This window comes from Balaenoptera musculus, chromosome 20 (assembly GCF_009873245.2).
Source record: "Balaenoptera musculus isolate JJ_BM4_2016_0621 chromosome 20, mBalMus1.pri.v3, whole genome shotgun sequence".
Classification (NCBI taxonomy): domain Eukaryota; kingdom Metazoa; phylum Chordata; class Mammalia; order Artiodactyla; family Balaenopteridae; genus Balaenoptera; species Balaenoptera musculus.
The window spans coordinates 12,520,259-12,538,096 of NC_045804.1; the positions used below are offsets into that span (position 1 = coordinate 12,520,259).

The 17,838-nt window shown below is 48.9% G+C and overlaps 1 protein-coding gene across 3 annotated transcripts in view; it reads right to left on the reverse strand.

Moving 5' to 3' along the window:
• CCDC57 (coiled-coil domain containing 57) overlaps positions 1-17,838 on the reverse strand; it is a 112,454-nt gene that overhangs the window by 39,260 nt on the left and 55,356 nt on the right. For all 3 annotated transcript variants that reach the window (XM_036838396.1, XM_036838397.1, XM_036838398.1), the window contains one exon: positions 15,918-16,104. In XM_036838396.1, the coding sequence (XP_036694291.1) occupies positions 15,918-16,104 (187 nt within the window). The remainder of the gene's footprint in view (positions 1-15,917; positions 16,105-17,838) is intronic.

Genomic DNA, 17,838 nt, shown 5'->3' on the forward strand with positions numbered 1-17,838 from the left:
CCAACTGTAACTTCTCAGTTGCACTGTTCTTGCTATGAACTCTCATCAGATCTTTCACTTTTGAAAATTATTAGTAAGTTAACCATGGCCATGTTAAGTCTTTGTCATCTCCGTGGACAAAAAAAATGTTGTCTGCCATTTCAATAAACAAAGAATGTTGCCTGCCACCAAGCTATCAGCCACTGCAGCCACCCCAACTGTGCACCCTGAGGGGATTTGGGATGGAGAAAAACTGGATACTGTCCCTACATAGTTAAGCAGTGATCTTTTGATGTCTGGCTACATATATATTGTTTCAGCAAAAACTCCTACATATTCTGTCTCCTCCCTGACCTCTTTGGAACAGTCTCTCAGAGCCATCTGACAGGCTACCTTCCCGGACTATAGTCCTCAGTAATGTTCTTGAATAAAACATAATTCTCAACTTTTAGGTTGTGCATTTTTTCTTCAGCGAACATCTACAGAGAGTTTGTTTGCTTTAATGGAAAAAAAAAGAAAAGAAAGAAAGAGAAGAAAAAGGAGAGAAAGCTTTACAGTCAGGTCAGCACAGTGGGAAAAGACTGTGCTACAGGCATTGCTTAGACCACCGTGAGGCCATCCCAGTGGACTGACTCAGGATTTCCAGAACTCTAGTCAAGAAGCAGATGGACCGTTGAGACCTCGGAACCAAGACTGAGAGGAACAAGGATTAACCACCTAGGATTGAAGGAACCAATGAGGGACGACGCAGCTGTTGTTGGGAACACTATAGATGTGATTTTAATGCTCTCCTTTCTAGATATGCAAGGAACTCTTTCTTTTTCCCCTTAAGCTGTCTGTAGTCCATATACATTTAGTGGTCTCTGGTTTTGTAAACTGAAATGAAACATTTCTAAGTGGTCTCTTGTTCTCCCTGCCTGAGTCCTCCAGAACTCAGAAACTCCTGTTGAGTATTCATAATTTGCATAGGTTCAAAGAGAATCTGTCCTTGTTTTTACCTGGTTTTGACTGGAAATGTGGATTATGCAGCCAAGGCCCTGCCTGGGTGGCCAGAGTTGAGAATGATACCCATTTAATATCAGGACCCATTGCCTGTAAGGATCTGTGGTTGACTTCATGGAGCGATGCTCACAAAGCCCTCCCGGGAAAACTGCCAGGTGCCAGGCTCACAGAGGGTTAAGGAAGGTCATCTCCTGGCAGGTCCAGGAACCTCATAATATTTTGGAAACCTCAAGAAAAAAGGAATTTTCTCAAAATCACCAAGCAGGTGAAACATGGTGAGTTCTTGGCTTCCTGGACTCAGGACAACAAACAAGAAGCTTTCAAAAGTCCAATCTGAAATCGTGATGGAAAGTTCCAGCAAAGCAAACTCAAGAAGGCTAACACTGTGAATTAACACTCTTGCTGCGCCTATGGAAACGATCAGGCCAAATGAGACCAGCCTTGTTTTGTGATCAAGAATAGTCTTTGAGATTATTTTTCTCTTTTCCTTTTTTCTTTTGGCCACACTGTGCGACTTGTGGGATCTTAGTTCCCCGACCAGGAATTGAACCCAAGCCCTCAGCAGTGAAAGTGCAGAGTCCTAACCATTGGACCGCCAGGGAATTCCCCGAGATTATTTTTTTATCAAAAGCTGAGAAACTGTAGGGAGGGACTTCTCTGGTGGCACGTGGTTAAGAATCCGCCTGCCAAAACAGGGGACACGGGTTCGAGCCCTGGGCCGGGAAGATCCCACATGCCGCGGAGCAACTATGCCTGAGCGCCACAACTCCTGAGCCTGCGCTCCAGAGCCCACAAGCCACAACTACTGAGCCTGTGTGCCACAACTACTGAAGCCTGTGCACTTAGAGCCTGTGCTCTGTATCAAGAGAAGCCACCGCAGTGAGAAGCCTGTGCACTGCAACGAAGAGTAGCCCCCGCTCACCGCAACTAGAGAAAGCCCACACGCAGCAATGAAGACCCAATGCAGCCAAAAATAAATAAATTAATTAAACAAAAAGAAACTCTAGGGAGAAAACTGTGTTTCAATGGAAACTGCATTGCCTACTGTACATCCTGAGGAGCTATCAGGTTCTTGCCTCTCATTGTGCCTGAACTACTTTACAACTCTGGAAGTTGACAGACATGCAGACTACACCTTGTCCCTTGGAGTTTTCATGGGCCCCGCCTCTCCCCTTTAGAGAAACCAGTTCTGCCTCCATTTGCAATTCAATTCCTTTACTCCATATAAATTTGTGCTCTTTTGATTTTTCCTTGTAATTGCTTATAACATGTGACTGGTTTCCTCACTGTTTAATAAATAGAAGAAAATTCTAAACACGGGATCATATTCATATCTGTTTGAGAGCCATATTTTACTTCTTTCTGAAAATTACTTTTTAAAACCTGGTTAAAGAAATATTATTAAATGTTATTAAACATCAGAAAGGACACTGAATAATATGAACCATGATAAGCTATTAACTGTCATGAACACTTCTGCTCTAAGTAACACGGCATGAAAATTGATACAACACAATGGTGAGGAGGAGAAATGGACAGAAATACAAGAGCAGTGCAAGATTTTAACACAAAGATCATGGTTCTTGGCATTTCAAGTTGACGAGTATAAAGAAGTTTAGATAGAATGTTAATAATTATATTTAAGCTGAGGCGTCCCAGCACTGGAGCCTACAGGCTGTTGGGTGGGGCTGGGTCTTGGTGCCAGGGTGGTGGCCTCCAGGAGAGCTCACGCCAGTGGGTGTTCCCTGGTGTCTCCGCCACCAGTGTCCTTGTCCCCACAGTGAGCTGCAGCTGCCTCCCACCTCCTCGGAGACCCCCCAAGACCAGCAGGATAGTCTTCGGTATTTTGCTCATTTGTTCATCCACGTGAACATAAAATCCAGTTTGTCCAGCTCCTTGAAAAAAATATGCTGGAATTTTGATCAGTTTGAGAATTGACGTCCTCAAAAAAGTAAACTCACTGTATCAGTGGACATACTATATCTCTGTTTAGCTAGGTTAGCATCTTTAATAAAATTGTAATTTTTTTCCAATAAGAAAAAAATATATTTAATAAGGTTGCTTAATAGAACAGAATCAAAAGTAGACTTCAACTCATGCTTAAAAATAATTAAAGGAATTCTTTTTAAAATAAATTTATTTATTTATTTTTGGCTGAGTTGGGTCTTTGTTGCTGCGCGCGGGCTTTCTCTAGTTGCGGCGAGTGGGGGCTCCTCTTCGTTGCGGTGCGTGGGCTTCTCATTGCGGTGGCTTCTCTTGTTGCGGAGCATGGGCTCTAGGTGCACAGGCTTCAGTAGTTGTGGCTCACGGGCTTAGTTGCTCCGGCATGTGGGATTTTCCTGGACTAGGGCTCGAACCCACGTCCCCTGCATTGGCAGGTGGATTCTTCACCACTGCACCACCAGGGAAGCCCACTAAAGGAAATTTGAAACTCTCTCTTGTGAAAATTAACCAAGGGAATCTCACTAAGATGGAGTGGGAGACCAGAAGGGGAGCCCTTATGCACGTCCCACTCACATCAATACAGATCCTAACAGAAGAGACTACCTTGCATCTCCAGACGGAAGTGACACTGCTTTACTGCTGCCTGTGGGAGGAAGATATTCTCCTTGCCTGGCAGCAGCCCAGCCAATGAGAGATCATTACAGCTCAGCCAATGAAAAACCACTACACTTTGAACCCCCAGTTTCCTCCAATGTCCTCCCCACAATGTCCCCTTCTCCTCTATAAAAGAGTTTCCTCTCTTTTGCTTTACCCGACTTGCACGTGGTTCACCATAGTTGTATGCTCTGAACTGCAATTCTTTGCTGCTCCTTAATAAACTCGTTTTGCTGGTAAAAATAACTGTTTTAGGTTAACATTACATGGAGGTCCCACCGAGATCCAGAGCAGACCCCTGACAACCCCAAGGCTGGTGAGCAAACAGGTGTGGTACCAACAGAGCCCACTGAACTCACTGTTTTTCTAGTCACCCCTGGAGTTTGAGGGTAAGTTTTTCTCCTGGATCTGAGCTCCACTCTTTTTGCATTTGGAAGCTCTCTAGGCTTTATCTGGGATCTGTTCAAAGGCTTCATCCTTTTTTGTTAAGGCCTTCTTTTGTCTGTGAGTACTCATTTGGCACTTCAGCCTGACTTGAAATCAGGCTGTCCCTACTGGAACTGTGCTGGCATTTGGTCCAATTCCTTTTGGCACTGGGCTGTTCCTATTTGGAACTGTGCCATTCAGCCTCTGGCCTGATTCCGCTGGGATCAGGCTGTCCCTACTGGAACTGTGCTGCTATTTGGCCTGCAGGCTGTTTAAGAATTACCACTTTGCTTTAGAGAAAAAAACAAAAAAACCTCTCGAAAATGGGATCCCAATTATCTAAATGTCTTGAGGGCACCCCACATTCAAGGACCCTGTCTGATTCTATGTTTAAAAACCACAGCCCCTCCTCCTGCACATTTCTACGGGGAAATTTCAGGCTCCCAAAGAAAGGCTTACCTTTCTTAAAACTATATTAGCCATAGCTCTGAAATCATCAAAATTAAACTGGGTGCCTCTTTTGGTTGCTATTTTGAGACTTCCAACATTATCAACAATTTAAAATTGCTTCCCTGCAAATACAATAATTGCATTAACTGAGGCAAACAAACAAAGAAAGACAAAATGACTCTGAAGTCTCATGCTCAACTCTCCAACTTCTCTGTCCCTGGTGTCATCTTGTTCATCCTCCCACCCCTGCTTCTTTGTCTCAGGCTCTGCCACCCTCTGAACCTATCAGAACCTGCCCTTTAAAGTGAAATATTCTGAGGGTTCAAAGAGACCCCAGATTACTTATGTTCCCTTGAGGAAGGGTGAATTGCCAGACGCAGTTAAAGACTTTCCTAAAGTAACTGAGGGCCCCCATAGGTTTGCTGGAGAATTTAGCATAGTTATTCAAACCTACCAGTCTGGTTTCTCAGATTTATATCAGTTAGTTTACATGCTTTTTGAGGGGCAAGCCAAACACTGGATGAAATTAGCCCGACGGAAACACCCTGGAGGGGATTTAGAAAAACAAACCCCTAGCTTCTGGCAAGAGGTCAGAACGCGCTGAAAACCTCCACCAGCAATTACAGTCGTCTTTCCTAAGCCTGTTGATGGGAACAAAATTCAGGTTTTCACGCAAAAATCTGATGAACCTGTTCATGACTATTATAATTGACTTCACATTGTTTTTAAAGAAAATTCTGGTCTTCCTTCAGATGTTGAAACCACTCAGATACCCCTTATCTCCATACTTATGAATGGGCTGAACCAGGATCTTTCTCTTTTTCTCTTTTAAAAGGACAAGGGTGGAATGGGAAATTATGTCCACTCTAGATTTAGTTAACTTGGCAAATTAGCTCACTCGAATCCTAGATGAGTCACCTAAAAGAAAGACCACTAAATTCTTAATCTTCAACTCCCGAAAATGAAGGCCCCTTAACGAAACCCAAAACCTTCTAGTTTCTGCTATTACTGTAAAGAGCCAGGACACTGGAAAGACTGTTACAAGTTTAAGCATTTCGGGCATCTTCAGCCCTCTAACCAGCCTCTCCAATATCCTCTTAACTCCCAATGAGGGGCTCCAAGGAATGACAGAGGCTCTCCCAATCCTCTCCTTGAATCAGCTTGGAGAAACCACTCTCCAGATTGGGAACGAATCTCTCTCTTTCCTTACAGACACCAGACCACACTCTCAGCGCTCAGCCTCACTGCTAGAAAGGAGCCCCTGCCTCAAAATACTAAAATGGTCCAAATAGTGGGGGATCTCTAATGAACCTCAACAGGGTCCTGTTCTGAACCTATTCCCTTTTGCTTAGACCCTTTAAGAGATACACACCCTCTTCTCCTTAGCTCCTCCGTCCTTATTCATTTAATAGGCTGAGACTTCTTGGAAAAGTATCATGCCCGAACTTCTTTCTCCCAAAAGGGAGAAATAGTTCTAAAATTTGACAGCTGCCATCAAAATAGCCAACCAGGTGAATTAAATGACCCTTTGACATCTTTTATTTGCTCTGTCTCCAACGGTTCTGGAATTGATTCTGGAAACACTGATCATTTGTCCCTACTGAATCAGCTACCACCCTCCTTATGGGCAAACTCTCCAATTGGTATTGGCAAAATTCACAGTGTACCTCCCATCAAGATTCAAATAGATCCCTCAAAACCTCTCCTCAAGTAAAAAAGCCCTTCAAGGTATAAAGTCCATAATAGAAGACTTTGAGGCTCATGGCCTCATTATCCCCTACAGTAGTTCCTGTGGTACTCCTATTTCACCTGTGAGAAAACCCAAGTTTCCTCTCTTGTTTTACTGGACTTACATGTGGTTCACCATAGCTGCATGTCCTAAATGGCAATTCTTTGCTGTTCCCAAATAAACCCATTTTGCTGGAAAAATAACTGGCCATTTTTTTGTTTTAGGTGAACACTCCTTATCTAACTTGAGTGAAATAGAAAACCTGAGCCCATAGGGGCATAACATCTGGCAACTAATCACCCTGATAATATTATCCCTCAAAATCCGTGAGACATGGCCAAAGTGATACTCAGATGGGAAGTTCGCACCTTAAAAAATGCAATTACTGGTCTCCCCTGATGGCACAGTAGTTAAGAATCCGCCTGCCAATGCAGGGGACACAGGTTCGAGCCCTGGTCCGAGAAGATCCCACATGCCGCAGAGCAACTAAGCCCGTGAGCCACAACTACTGAGCCTGCGCTCTAGAGCCCACGAGCCACAACTACTGAGCCCGTGTGCCACAACTACTGAAGCCTGCGCGCCTAGGGCCTGTGCTCCTCAACAAGAGAAGCCACCTCAATGAGAAGCCCGCACACCACAACGAAGAGTAGCCCCCGCTCGTTGCAACTAGAGAAAGACCGCACACAGCAATGAAGACCCAATGCAGCTAAAAATAAATAAACAAATAAATAAATTTATATATATAAAAAAATGCAATTACTAAACAAGAAAGAATGAAATAAATGTTTAAGAAATTAGGGAAAGAACAATAAAATAAACTCAAGGAAAGGAATGAATAAAGATGAAATGGAAACTTCTGGTAAAGATACAGGAATCTACCCATTGGCTCCAAGCAGTCACCTTTGAGGAAACCCCCTGGAAGGTAGCAGAGAAATTTTAAAACACACACACACACACACACGCACGTAAATAAACACATCTAACATGCTCCAGAAGAGATTAAAAAGAAATAGGAAGAAGTGGTATTTAAAGAAACAATGGGTGAATGGATAAAGAAGATGTGGCACATATATACAGTGGAATATTACTCAGCCATAAAAAGAAACAAAATTGAGTTATCTGTAGTGAGGTGGATGGACCTAGAGACTGTCATACAGAGTGAAGTAAATCAGAAAGAGAAAAAAAAATACCATATGCTAACACATATATATGGAATCTAAAAAAAAAAATGGTTCTGAAGAACCTAGGGGCAGGACAAGAATAAAGATGCAGACGTAGAGAATGGACTTGAGGACATGGGGAGGGGGAAGGGTAAGCTGGGACGAAGTGAGAGAGTGGCACTAACATATATACACTACCAAATGTAAAATAGATAGCTAGTGGGAAGCAGCCGCATAGCACAGGGAGATCAGCTCAGTGCTTTGTGACCACCTAGAGGGGTGGGATAGGGAGGGTGGGAGGGAGACACAAGAGGGAGGAGATATGGGGATGTATGTAAATGTATAGCTGATTCACTTTGTTATACAGCAGAAACTAACACACGATAGTAAAGCAATTATACTCCAATAAAGATGTTAAAAAAAAAAAAAAAAAAAAAGAAACAATGGGGACTTCCCTGGTGGTGCAGTGGTTAAGAATCCACCTGCCAATGCAGGGGACACAGGTTCGAGCCCTGGTCTGGGAAGATCCCACATGCCGCGGAGCAACTAAGCCCGTGTGCCACAACTACTGAGCCTGCGCTCTAGAGCCCACCAGCCACAACTACTGAGCCCCCGTGCCACAACTACTGAAGCCTGTGTGCCTAGAGCCCGTGCTCTGCAACAAAGAGAAGCCACTGCAACGAGAAGCCCACGCACTGCAACGAAGAGTAGCCCCCACTCGCCACAACTAGAGAAAGCCCACATGCAGCAACGAAGACCCAACACAGCCAAAAATAAATAAATAAATTTATTTTAAAAAAAAGAAACAATGGCTGAGAATTTTAAAGAATGGAAAAAAAAAACCCAAACCCAACCAACCACAAGTCTTAAGATTTAAAAAACATCCTGATTCCAGAGCAGGTAAAATTAAAGCAAAGCAACTCTCATGTAGACACAGGATGGTAAAACAGGAGCACAAATGGATTAGAGGAAAAAAATCTGAGAGCAGCCAGAGAGGAAAGGGAGGCCACCCACAAGGAAGGGGCTTGTACTAATGCTGGCTTCTCAGAAGATAGCAGGGTATTGTCTTTTTTTTTTTTTTTAATTTATTTATTTTTGGCTACGTTGGGTCTTCGTTGCTGTGCGCGGGCTTTCTCTAGTTGTGGCAAGCGGGTCTACTCTTGGTTGCAGTGCGCGGGCTTCTTACTGCAGTGTCTTCTCTTGTTGTGGGGCACAGGCTCTAGGCACGCGGGCTCAGTAGTTGTGGTGCATGGGCTTAGTTGCTCCGCGGCATGTGGGATCTTCCCGGCCCAGGGCTCGAACCCGTGTCCCCTGCATTGGCAGGTGGATTCTTTTTCCTTATTTATTTATTTATTTTATTTATTAATTTTTGGCTGCGTTGGGTCTTCGTTGCTACGTGCAGGCTTTCTCTAGTTGCAGCGAGTGGGGCTACTCTTCGTTGCGTTGCGCAGGCTTCTCATTGCGGTGGCTTCTCTTGTTGCCGAGCAAAGGCTCTAGGCACGCGGGCTTCAGTAGTTGTGGCTTGCGGGCTCTAGAGCACAGGCTCAGTAGTTGTGGCTCACGGGCTTAGTTGCTCCGCGGCATGTGGAATCTTCCCAGACCAGGGCTCAAACCCATGTCCCCTGCATTGGCAGGTGGATTCTTAACCACTGTGCCACCAGGGAAGTTGCTATTGTCTTTAAAAAAGTTGTAAGAAAATGCTAATCAGAGGTCTCTTTCCAGCTACGCCATCGCTCTAGAAAGTGGTCAAAATAAAATCATTTTATGAAGACAAAGAGTTTATTGCCCACAGGCTCTTCTTGAAGGAAAGACTAGATCCCTGAATGTCAGTTCCTTTCCCCCCCAGGCCCTCAGAAGAGATGCGTGAAATCATGCACGACCCAGGGCTCCCGAGGGTCCTAGAGAAGCAGAGTGTGGCAGGTTGCTGACAGCGAGGGGCAAACATGCCAAGAGTTCATAAAATGTGACTGAAAATCACTGCTTCTAAATTAATATCATTTACAGTAGGATTGGAGATCCTTATGTATTATCATAATTAATTAACTAAATGTAAAGAGGTATTTTACTATTTATGTAAGTGTGCCCAATAAACAGCATTGGGTCAGCCAGCTAACCACTTAAGAAAAAAATAAAGGTAGATCCCTAATTTGTTCTTTCTTTTACTAAATTATTTCTAGATGAATCAAAAATTCAGCAGGAAGAAAGTTGGGGGAAGGGACAAAAGAAATTCAGCAGGAAAACTACATGATAATGAGATACAAATGGCCAAAACACACACACACAGAGAAATGTAAATACAAATTAAAACCATGAACTATTTTTACCTAACTAAATTGGCAAAAACCATTTTCTAATGAATGTTTAGTTTCTGTGAAGCTGTGGTCAAATAGGCACTTTACTGTTGTAAATATGCCTGAGACGCGCTTTGGTGGGGGGTAGGGGCGGACTGGGGGCACGACCATGCCCTCCTGCGAGGCTGGCTACAGCATGACTGCCGAGCCGCAGGACAGACATGTGATTCTGGCGTGGAGTCTCCTCCCAGCGGGGCCAGCGAGGGAATGAGTGCAGAGCGAGGCGGGGGCCACGTGGAGTTCCAACGTGAGGGTGCGTGTGACAGTGCGAACACACCCCAACAGACAGACAGGCGCCAAAATGCAGATGAGTTCTAGTCAGTAATTTGTGCTTTCCAGTATAAGTTAACAATTTCTCAGCATTCATTTACATTTTTATAGTGAGCAAACAGCCTTTTCATAATCAGAATAAAAGAAGATCTTTTAAGAAGTGCTGGCTATGGGACTTCCCTGGTGGCGCAGTGGTTAAGAATCTGCCTGCCAATGCAGGGGACACGGGTTCGAGCCCTGGTCCGGGAAGATCCCACATGCCACGGAGCAACTAAACCCGTGCGCCACAACTACTGGGCCTGCGCTCTAGAGCCGGCGAGCCACAACTACTGAGCCCATGTGCCACAACTACTGAAGCCTGCGCGCCTAGAGCCCGTGCTCCACAAGAGGAGCCACCGCAATGAGAAGCCCACTCACGGCAATGAAGAGTAGCCCCCGCTCGCCACAACTAGAGAAAGCCCGCGTGCAGCAACAAAGATCCAACGCAGCCAAAAAAAAAAAAAATTAATAATAATAAATTAATTAATTAAAAAAAAAAGAAATGCTGGCTATCAAAGGCTACATACTGTATGATTCCAACTCTATGACATTCTGGAAAAGGCTAAACTATGGAGACAGTGAAAAGATGAGCGGTTGTCAGAAGTTAGGAGGGAGGGAGGATGACCAGGTAGAGCACAGAGGGTCCAAACCCGCAGAACGTACACCACCAAGGTGAACCCTGATGTAAACTACGGACTCTGGCTGACTCTGTGTCAAAGCAGTTTCACTGATTACGACAAAGGTACCATCTAGAGTGGATGTGGATGACGAGGGAGGAGTGCGTGTGCGGGGTCAGGGAGTGTGTGGGAAAGCTGTGTCTTCTGCTCAGTTTTGCTGTGAACCTAAAACTACCCCCCCAAAATAAAGTCTTTCAAAACTGTTAGATGTTAAGATCCTTAGAACCAACACTTTAAGGAATCCTAGCTGTATACTATAGATTAGGAAAACATCATGTGCAGTTCCAATTTCTGGCAAAAGCTGAATTGGCAGCAGGAGGAAGAACAAAGTAGGAGAGAGGTGGGCCAAGTTGAAGTCCACTCAGTTTGGCTGCATGACCTGCCCTTTTCTGGTCCTCCACTGTGCAGGCCTGCTCAGGCTGTGCTGGCTTCCATCATGGTGTTGGCCTCACCCACAGCAGATGGTGTGATGGCCTCTCAGAAGTGAGGGGTGAGCACTCAGAGCTGGGCTGACAGGAGTGCAAATGGGGACGGGGCACCTGGGGACAGGTGACTCCCCAGCACTGCCACCCACCCACTCATCTGGAGAAGAGGCGGGGGAGTGAAGGGCTGAATCAAGGGCCACCTGGGCACCTCTGGGCCACACGCCCAACCACGCACGTCTGCCTGTCTGTAAATGCGGATCTGAAGGCCCGGACCTGAGAGGGAGGGACGTGGCTGGCACAGGAGCCTGACCTCAGGCCGCGGAGGATGCAGGATGAAGCCAGGGCCAGTGAAGGGGCTGCTCTGCTAGCTCCCTGCGGGGATGAGGTCCCTTCCCAGAGGCAGACAGGCGAGGACAAGCCTTGGGGCAGGGGCAGGTGTACCCACCCTGGGGTCGACCCTGCCTGGTGGCGCTGAAACCAGAGGGAGCCAGAGTGGGTGTGGCTCTGCCTTGGCTGTACCGTCTCACATTTTCAATATTGTCAAGTGATGATAAGATACTTCTGTCACAGCTGGTCATTCTGCACCACTTAATGATCGCAGCCACATGACTGATGACCCGGATAAATCATCTTTGTAAAAAAATGCAGACAGACCAGTCTTGCTCACAGCCTTTGCTATCTCCCTATGTGGAGAGTAGAAACCTACCATTGCACGGTGTTGGGGGAGGGTGGCCTTCCCAAAAGGGAACCAACGGAGTGTGCTGGACATTCTTACAAACGACCAGGGACACAGACGTTCACAGAGCAAACCCCAAACCCTTCACCCCTCTCTTCTCACTCCACTGTCCTCCTCAAAGTGCTGGATGTGCTTCCTTGCAGCCCGCCCTGTATGTGCATGCGTGTACACACACACGTTGTATGTTCACCTGGGGCTCCAAGCACACTGTTCGGCGGGCGGCTCCTCTCACAGGCTGACACATCTGGGCTGGCACACACAGCATGTGGTCAGTAGGCCGAGCTGGTCCTTTCAGTGTCCAGGCCCGCGAGGAAAGGACACAAAGTGAGAATACGCGTTAGGACGTTAGGACCTTTGAAGTAATTTGGAAGGAGCACATTTTTATTGTACTTGACAAAAGAATCATCCACAGCAGACTGGAGCTGAATGGGGAAAGCGGGCTGTCTGTCCCTCTTGTTTGAGAAGTGCTGTGCGGAGATGGTGCCTGGTGGGGAGGCGGGCGCCCTTCGTTCTCTTGAGGGCTGGGCAGCATCCAAGTTCCAACTCCGATGTCCCACGGAGGAACACCTGGACCTTCCCGATTACTTTCTTACTGTAATAAAAACGCTGTCAAAAATATCCTTGTATGTACATCTTTTTCAGATCTGTGAGAAAATCTGTTAAAAGGATCTCTAGGGGAAGAGTAGCTTATTCAAAGGGTATGAACATTAAAAAATTTGAGAGATGCAGCCAAACTGCCCTCCAAAAAGGCTTCACCAGTGAAGGTTCCCGCGGAGGCAGGGTGTCCCCCACACTCTCTTGGACAATGAGGGTGGGACTTTTTAGTCTGGGCATGAACTTGATGCTGACTTGCCCTCCTCAGACTCCTGCAGAGGCGCGTGGCGTCCATACCCTTGTCAGTTCTGTGGATTTTCTCCTGGACGTGCCATCCAGCATTTTGCCTGTGATCTGCAGATGCCCATTTTGGGTACTGATTCTTTTTACCTGTCAGGTATGTTGCAAACATTTCCCCAGTCTGTTGTCTTTTATCTTTGCTTACGATGTCTTTTCCTTAGAGATATACTAAGATGTAATGAGGGACTTCCCTGGTGGCACAGTGGTTAAGAATCCGCCTGCCAATGCAGGGGACACAGGTTTGAGCCCTGGCCCAGGAACATCCCACATGCCGCGGAGCAACTAAGCCTATGTGCCACAACTACTGAGCCTGCGCTCTAGAGCCCGTGAGCCACAACTACTGAGCCCGCGTGCCACAACTACTGAAGCCCGCACGCCTAGAGTCTGTGCTCCGCAACAAGAGAAGCCACCGCAATGAGAAGCCCGCGCACCGCAACAAAGAGCAGCCCCCGCTAGCTGCAACTAGAGAAAGCCCGTGCACAGCAATGAAGACCCAACACAGCCAAAAATATAAAAAATAAATTAAAAAAAGATGTAATGACATCAAATCTGTTGATTTTTGACTTTTCCACGTCTACGTGGTTTTAAACTTTTTAAGGGGAGCCTTCCTCATGCTTGGGATTGTTGCAAAGATGCACTGAGTCAATGTGTGCATAGCCAATGGGCAAAGGGCAGTTGGAGCTGAATGCCACATCTCTGCACATACGGAAGTCTTAGAAAATGAAGGAGATACAAGCACAGATGCAGAAGAAAGTAGAGAGTTATGGGCCACTATGTGCCACTCTACGGTAGTACTTTAAAGGCTAGGAACTCTGGATAGATTTCCAGCAAGATGTAAATGTCCGAAAGTGATCCAAGAAGAGGCAGAAAATCCATACAGACAAATCTCCAGAGAAGAAAATGAAAGGTAGTTAAAAGTCTACCACTAATGAAAACACCAGGCATGGAAAGTTTTACTGCTGAGGTCGCTCCAACTTTCAGAGAAGGCTGCAAACTTGGTCACTAGGGATTTGCGGCTTTCTCTGATACTGGGAGGCACAGGGAGCAGGCCTGGGGAGAGGAGTTCAGTCAGATTTGGGCCTGGCGATGGAGGGTCTGCACCGATCAGGGGCTCCTCTACTAGATGGATGGGTGATGGATGAGTGATGGATGGATGGGTGGGTGGGTCGGTGGATGAATGGGTGGGTAGATGGGTAGATAGATGGGTGAATGGGTGGGTGGATGATGGATGGATAGGTAGGTTTATGACTCAAATATCTGGCCATGAGGCCAGCTGATTATAGGACGCCACAATGAGGGGGAAAGACAAGTTCACTGGAATAAAAGGTCAGAGGGAGAGGGAGGCATGGTTGTGATCAAAAAGGTCTGGGGCCTCAAGGGCTGGGAGAGGGAACCCCAGCAGTGGCAGGGCTTGGCACGGAGGCCAAGGTTAAGGAGCAGGAAGGTTCAGATGTGGGAGGGAATGGGGTAGAATTAAGAAATGGAGCCATAAGTGCTGAAGGCCATAAAATGACAGGGGTGCGCGGAGGGGAGCACGAGTAGATGGCATGGCCTTTAAAAGAAATGGGGTTTTTAGTGAACTTGGCAGAAGATGGTCTAGAAGTGCCCCTGAGGAACAAGTAAAGCCAATCTTTCCCCCTCGACCTGTGAAACAGGAGGACCGAACAGAAGGAGGGCTTCATCAAGCGGGTCCTGAGAGATGGAGCCAGTTCCCTGCGAAAGATGCCCACTCCTGCTGTTTGCACACTGATGGTATCTAGAAATACACTGAGCGCTGCTCACCCTTCTTCTTTCGGGGGTGGGTTCTTAGAAGGAAAAAGCCTCTGAGGTAAGTCTCTCCCAAGTCCCCTATGTGCAAAGGCGGATGTTTACAGCAGTCTCAAAATATGACAGGGGCTAATTTTACAGTAAGGTTTGGTTTACCTCTGCATCTCAGGTGCCTGGCACACAGCAGCCACTCAGCAAGATGTCTGTTGAAAACACAAGTGACCTGTCTGCTCCTCCTTAGGGTTTCTGGGGTCTCTTGCACTCTCTCCCCTTAGCTCTGCTGTTTCCTAGGTTCTCCCAAGTCCCACTTCCAATCACTCGGTAATTTCAGGAGGCTAAGTATCAATGTATTAAAAGCTACTATTATCGTACACACAGCTCAGTGCTAGGAAGAGACCGGGGATGGATGTTCCGCCCGACCTCCTTCCCCTTCAGTGGGAAGTGCTTTCTGGGCACTGCAGTGGTTGGGGGTGAGGAGGACTCTTGAGGGAAGCCAAGACTCTAGTTAGCCAAGAGGAAGCATTCTGCAGACACCCCATGGCTCCAAGTTCCTTAGAGGCACACTGGGGTGCTCTGCTTCCAACAGGAAACACAAGCCCGGGGCCTTGCTCCTCAAGGAGGTGAGCCGTCATGGAGAGAGGGGATGGCTTCGTTTCAAGTCGACAACACGGTAGAATCCCAAAGCTCCCAGACTCTGGGATCATCACAGTGACTCAAAGCTCTTGCTGGAAAAGGACAGACAAGCAGAAGCCACAGAAGGTGAGGGGTAAGCTGTGAGAAAGCGGCCTGTGCCTCGGCTGCAGGAAAACCAAGGGGCTTAAGGCAGAGGCAGCGCGAGCGCCACTCAGCCAGGCTGGGTGAGCCGGGGGGGTGCTCGTGAGAACCGGGTGGTGTCAAGGCGCCAGGAGAGGCCCAATGTGTGGTGGCTCTGGGGGGTTCCATGGGCCCCTTTCTCAGGAACCAGCACCCAAGACCCCCACGGGCAGCCTGGGTGTCTGCGGCCCACAGCCCCGGCCTCGGCTGCACCGCACACACTGTCGCCTTTATCCCGAGGAAGCCGAGGCCCGAGCCGGCCTGGGAACCCGGCAGCCTTTGCCGTCACCACAAAGCCGCATAGAAACACCAGCTGCTTTGCTAACCTGCGGTATTTTTCTCACAGATGCTGCCAGAGGAGTGGGTTCACGGAACTCCCACTGCAGAGATGAAGCCGAGCTCTGTGCCTGACTCCTGACCTGGCCGCTCCACAGGGCGGCTCTGTTCTCCCTTCTGAACCCCACACCCCCCACCCCGCCAGCCTGGCCGGCCCTCCTCCCTCAGGCCCTCTTCCGGTCCCCCCACCGCTGCCCTTCTGTTGCCAGCATCCCCAACCACACGGCGCAGGCAATGCTGGGGCGGGGCGGGGGGGGACACCCACCAGTGAGGTGGCCCAGCTCCGCACGCAGCCGGTTCCCCAGCTCCAGGAGCTGCTCCTTCTCCAGGCGCAGCCGCAGGATTTTCCTGGCTGCCTCCTTGAGCTTCCTCTGGAGTCGGGGCACAGACAGGGCCTGAGGGGGCTGTGCCTCCTGGTCCTCGGTCCCTGCGGGTCCTCCATGTGTCGGGCCCTGTGAACAAACCCACACAGCAGAGGCCATCAGATGAGTCCTGGAGGGGAAGGGGAAGTGGGAGTGAGGGTGCAGATGGTGGGCCCCACCGCCCGAACGACTGTCCCAGAACCCACATCGCTGGGTGACGTCCCTCCAACGTGATGCATCCATGCCCGCCTTCTCTCTCAGGGGGGCGGGGTTGGGCTGGGGGTGGGCTCTGAATGAAGACCCTCAAGGCTCCCAGGCCAAGGCCTGCCTGCGCTTGGTTACTCTGTGCCCTGCCCCAATGCCTTTGTGTCTTTCCAGTGACGACAATGAGGAGCCAGCTGGCACCCAGGCCTGGGCTCCCTCCAAAGGTGCCCCCGGGACCCATGAGGGCTCCACGTGTGATCGGACCCCCTTCGAGGGCCCCATGGTCACAGGCTGGGTGCCTGCTGCCCGCCTGGTGTGGAAGGTGGCTGGCAGAGACCCAAAAGGTGGCCTGGGACGGGAACCCAGCCTCCATTACTCTCTTCCCCTTGCCCTGGACGTCTGCACTGCTGGGCCCCTCTGCCCTGGGCCCTTCTCCAACACCTCCCCTGCCCTCATTCACTCAGTCCCTTGCCTTCCCTGCCTCCTCTCTGGCTCCATCCGTCCATACTCCCATCTCCGTCATTTCTCTACCTGCCATTCAGACTCCCCTCCACCACCTGCAGGCCGGCCCAGGTTTCCCAGCGTCCTGACCCTGACGAAGGTGCCAGAGAGAAAGCAAAGGAGGCCAAGGGAGGGAGCAGTGGCCACCTGGGGCCTCCGCTTCTGGGCCTGGAGGCTGCCTTGGGCCAACACCCGAGGTCTGAACCCCGTTGCTCGGGCAGCACCACACGGCCCTACATCCTACCACCGCCCCCGCTATCCCAGTCTGGACTCATGGTCCAACTGTGTGGCTCCTACACAGATGTGTGGTCCCACCCAGAGGGGTATTTGGAAAGGGGTGGGTGTGGGGAAAGGAGAAAGGGAAAAAGGAGAATGTGTGTGGCTGCCTCTGTGCCAGGCAGGGGCCCAGGAGGAGCCAGTGGTGTCCAAGGCCCCGAAGGAAGCAGGTGGCCTACTTAGGCCTGGCTGCTCCTGACACCTATGAAAAACTGCATTGTGCTGTCCCAGCCACCTGAGCTGGCGCCAGAACGAGGAATCTGCTCTACATCCCTGGAAAAGACCAGCACGCCCCGTCCTGGCCCTGTTTCTTGGTGTGCCTTTCCAGGGCTGGCAAGCACCTGTGCCCTCCTGTGGCCTGGGAGCTACAGTGATTGCACACCGGTGCCTCCAGCACATGCCTGACGTATTGGCATGAAGCGGGGTGTGGAGGTGAGACGGCAAAGGCACCATCAGAGAAAGGCCTCCGCCCCGCAGCCCCGGCTCGGGGTCTCTCGAGTGTACAGGACCAGGGCCGGTGGGGGGCTGTGTCTTGGAAACCTGTAGCGTGGATTCACACACAGGGCTGCACAGGCCCCAGGCGGCTGACCCGACCCGTTGGGAAAGGTACACAACCTCCAGGGATGTAGCCCTGGGATTGGGGGGCTGGCCGGGCCACTCTTTCTCCAGGCTTTGTCCTCTACGAGGACATGCTGTGGGATTCTCTTGTGTTATTTTAAGTAAGGAAAGAACAATTCTGAAAACAGAGACTGTGCAAAACTCAGAACACTTATTTAAAAATCTCTTCAAAAGCAGGACCCCACCCTGCAAAGATGGCCCCTGGCCTGAGCTGAGGAACGATGC